A 3658-nucleotide genomic window follows, 5' to 3' on the forward strand; every position below is an offset into this window, starting at 1 on the left:
CTAAAAGATTAAATCCTAGTAGATTACTATCTCTATCATTATTTTCTACCTCAACTAAAATTGATCACGTAACACACTTCGAATTGCCATAAAATTAGCTTGGTATAAATATATTTAAAGCAACAAAAGTTAGTAACAATTTAACAATTTAAAAGAACCAAAAAGTGATTAATAATAATTAAAGAGAAATAAAGCAAAAGACACAAATTATAATTAACAAATAGTTAAAGATCAGATTCTTTTCTTGTAACCCTCAAACTTGACTCAAAACCCAACAACACTCATACTCTCAAGCTAAACCAATTTTCTCACTTAACACACCCAAAAAAAAAACTAAAAATGGGTCACTCTAAAACTTGTACAACCCAAATACTCACCCTCTTCATCCTAACCTTTGTTACATTGTCCTCCTCCCAATCATCCCTTTGCAGGACGTCCTGCGGAGGGATTCCAATACACTACCCTTTAACCATCGATGATGGTTGCGGTAGTCCGTATTACCGCCACATCTTGGCGTGCACTGAAGACGTCTTACACCTCCGAACCCCTTCGGGTCGGTATCCGGTGAAGTCAATCAGTTACTCGGATCCACACATTTTGGTCTCGGACCCGCTTATGTGGGAGTGTAAGGATGAGGATCGGTTTCGGCCCACTAGGCCTTTTAGCCTTGATAGTAGTACGCACTTGTCTCTCTCCACCCAGAATGAGTATCTTTTCTTTAATTGCAGCACTGATAAAGTCAATATGGAGCCAAGGTAACGTACTTACTTGCCGCACCATTTTTTTTTCTTGTTAGTTTTGAATAAAATGGTCATAACAAGTTCATTTTTATTCACCTGATTTTCACTTATTTTTTTATATCATAACTTATTTAGTCAAAATTGTAATTTGGTCAATCCTTACTTTTTATGAACATGTCTTATCTAATTCTCCGTTCCATTTTGTTGTTTACACTATTCACACTAACTTTTGGTCATCTTTTGTGATTCATACATAAGAAAATTGTAGTCATGTGGCATCTTGTTAGATTCGAATCGATACATATTTTTTAAATATCTAATTTTTATGATTTTTACTTATATCTAATTCAAAATATTTAGAGTCAAGGTAAGTATTGGAGAACGTAAAGGTATCTATGCTGCAATATTTAGGGAACAGAAGAAGTATGACATATCTAAACTTATTTATTTTAGAATAAGTGGAATTAAGATGAACAAAATATATAGAGCTTAAGTTTAGTGCACAAATTAATCACTTTGTACGAATTAAGATATATTTTTTTGGCTAATTGTTACATTAATTTAATATCAAAAAATATTATTATACAGGCCGATGTTCTGCGAGAGGTTTCCTGATCGTTGTGACACAACATGTGATCCGGCAAGCTACTTATGCCGACATTTCCCAGAATGTGCACCAAACAATAAGGCATTAAGAGCACTCTCTTGTTGCTCCTATTACCCTAAGGCTACCGAGTCGTTAAGGATGATGTTAAAGCATTGTGATACTTACACTAGTGTTCATTGGAAAAGCGTTGGCGGGTTAGGCACCTCGCAACCCTACGATCAAGTGCCCGAATATGGCGTTAGAGTCGACTTTGAGATCCCGCTCACGGTGAGCTGTCTCCGGTGCCAGGACCGGGCTAAGGGTGGAGGTACTTGTGGGTTTGATACGTCAAACCAAGACTTCGTATGCTTGTGTGAGGAAAGGAATGTAACTACTTATTGTAAAGGTATGTCCTGTTTTTTCATTAAAGAAAATGTTGTTAATTTGTTAAATATTATAAAATATATTCAAGTTACCATAGTCTAACTTTAGTCTTTTAATGATTGTGCCAGATCATCAAGTTGAAAGACACGGTGGACACACTAAAGCAGTCGCAGGTAATTGATTTCACACAAATTCTTAATTAAGGCGGATTGCGATAAATGTTGTAAGGCGGATGAAGGGCTTTGGATCCTCTAGAATTCTAAAATAACTCTACAATGTAGAGTTTGGGCATATCAACTATTGAATGAAAAATCAATGGTTCAGATATTATCTTTCCAAATTCCCCATATTTTTTCTCATTAATATGAGCCATTGATTTTAAAATGTATGGTTTAAATACAACTCTACCTTGTAGAGTTTTATTAAAACTTTAGAGGATTCGGACTCGAGATGAAGAGTTACGTCAATGTGCTTAAAAGTTACATAAAAAATAATGTAAAAGTCGTTTATTTTTCAGTGATAATTTTTTTTCTGTTTAATAAAAATAACCCTTTAAAATCTTTCATAAGGTCTAAAGGTAACAAGGAATTTATCCATCAAAATTTACTTCATAGTATAAAAAAGTTAATCAAAACATGTTAATGGTTACAAACATTGATTAAAAGTTGTTTCTTCGTAGGTTTAGTTGATAAACATATCACATTCATATGTGCTTGTATTGTGTGCAATTATGTTATATCGCGTTGTTCTGTTGTGTTAGAAATTGTCAGCTTCATTTTAATAAGATGCCTAAGATATTTTTTTTTTTCCGGTGTTGGCGCGATAGGGACGGTGACCGTAGCATCAATTGCTGGAGTAGGCATTGGAGCAGGCGTATGGTATTTGAAGAAATTGAGAACAAATGCACCTGTTACTCATGGTGTCCAAACCAACGAAAACAGACTTTTCTAGCTAATTAAGTAAACTTTTGAACACTAGCTTGTTAGAACTACGTACGTATTATGGCTTCATAGTTTTTCTATTGTACATTTGTACGTGCCGCAAAGATAAAACCACATTTTTGGTCCCATTCTTCATTGAGAATTTTAGATATTTGTGAACTTTTTACTTTTGTTTTTTTAAGAAATGAAGTACAATTTATTACTACTACGTACTCCCTCCGTTCCATAATGTTCCTCACTTTTCCATTATCCGCGGTCTCCAATGCACTACTTTGACCGTTGATAGTTTTAATTTCGCATTAGTAAAAATTACAAAAATTTCATATTTAGAAAATTCATATTGAAACGAATCTAATGATATCCCACAAGTTTATATCTATACTCTTAATCATACTATTAATTACGGTCAAAGTTTTTAAACTTTGACCATATGAATAGTAAACATGAGGAACATTATGGAACAGAGGGAGCTAGTATATGTTTACTGTAAATTAAATATTTGAATACTACGGAATTCGTACTACATTCGTTCCTAAAAATTCTTTACAATTTCCGTTTTACTCCGTTATTGAAAGTTTTTTACACTCTACTTTATTCCATTTTTAGCATATAAATTTTACATTTACACCCCCATTTAGCCCACTACAACATGCAACTTGCAATACTTTAATATTAATTTTCACCCACTCACATTGTTTCGCAATTTAATTATAACCACTCATTTCTCATTTGTTACCCTACCATCGCATATTCACTAAAGTTCCTTAATTACCGTGGAAATAATAGGCCTAAAGTTCATTTAGGAACGGAGGCAGTATATGGTAAGTGGTGAGACCTATATATTTTAATTAAGATTTATCGATTGTGGCTCGACTACAATGGTTTTGTTTTACATTTTTTCATTGAATGAGATCGCGCAAAAAGCACTATAAGAAATCGATCCACTAACGACGGGAAATTCCGTTGTTAAAGGCCAATAATAAAGGGAGTATTTGTTGTGAGCTCGT

The 3658-nt window shown here is 33.8% G+C and overlaps 1 protein-coding gene across 1 annotated transcript; it reads left to right on the forward strand.

Moving 5' to 3' along the window:
* Positions 1-259: 259 nt before the first annotated feature.
* LOC110780224 (uncharacterized) lies at positions 260-2875 on the forward strand. Its single transcript, XM_056831335.1, has 4 exons — positions 260-755; positions 1329-1732; positions 1839-1883; positions 2537-2875. Exons 1-4 carry the CDS (start codon positions 340-342, stop codon positions 2659-2661), a joined length of 990 nt encoding a protein of 329 aa, XP_056687313.1. The 5' UTR covers positions 260-339; the 3' UTR covers positions 2662-2875.
* The last annotated feature ends 783 nt before the right edge of the window (positions 2876-3658 follow it).

The sequence above is a fragment of the Spinacia oleracea genome, chromosome 6 (assembly GCF_020520425.1).
Source record: "Spinacia oleracea cultivar Varoflay chromosome 6, BTI_SOV_V1, whole genome shotgun sequence".
Lineage (NCBI taxonomy): Eukaryota > Viridiplantae > Streptophyta > Magnoliopsida > Caryophyllales > Amaranthaceae > Spinacia > Spinacia oleracea.

Excerpts from the sequence above, each read along its gene's own strand:
- LOC110780224 (XM_056831335.1), top strand. The coding sequence starts at position 340 with ATGGGTCACTCTAAAACTTGTACAACCCAAATACTCACCCTCTTCATC. Across the intron at positions 756-1,328 it reads AAAGTCAATATGGAGCCAAG|GCCGATGTTCTGCGAGAGGT; the intron begins GTAACGTACTTA and ends ATTATTATACAG. Across the intron at positions 1,733-1,838 it reads TGTAACTACTTATTGTAAAG|ATCATCAAGTTGAAAGACAC; the intron begins GTATGTCCTGTT and ends TGATTGTGCCAG.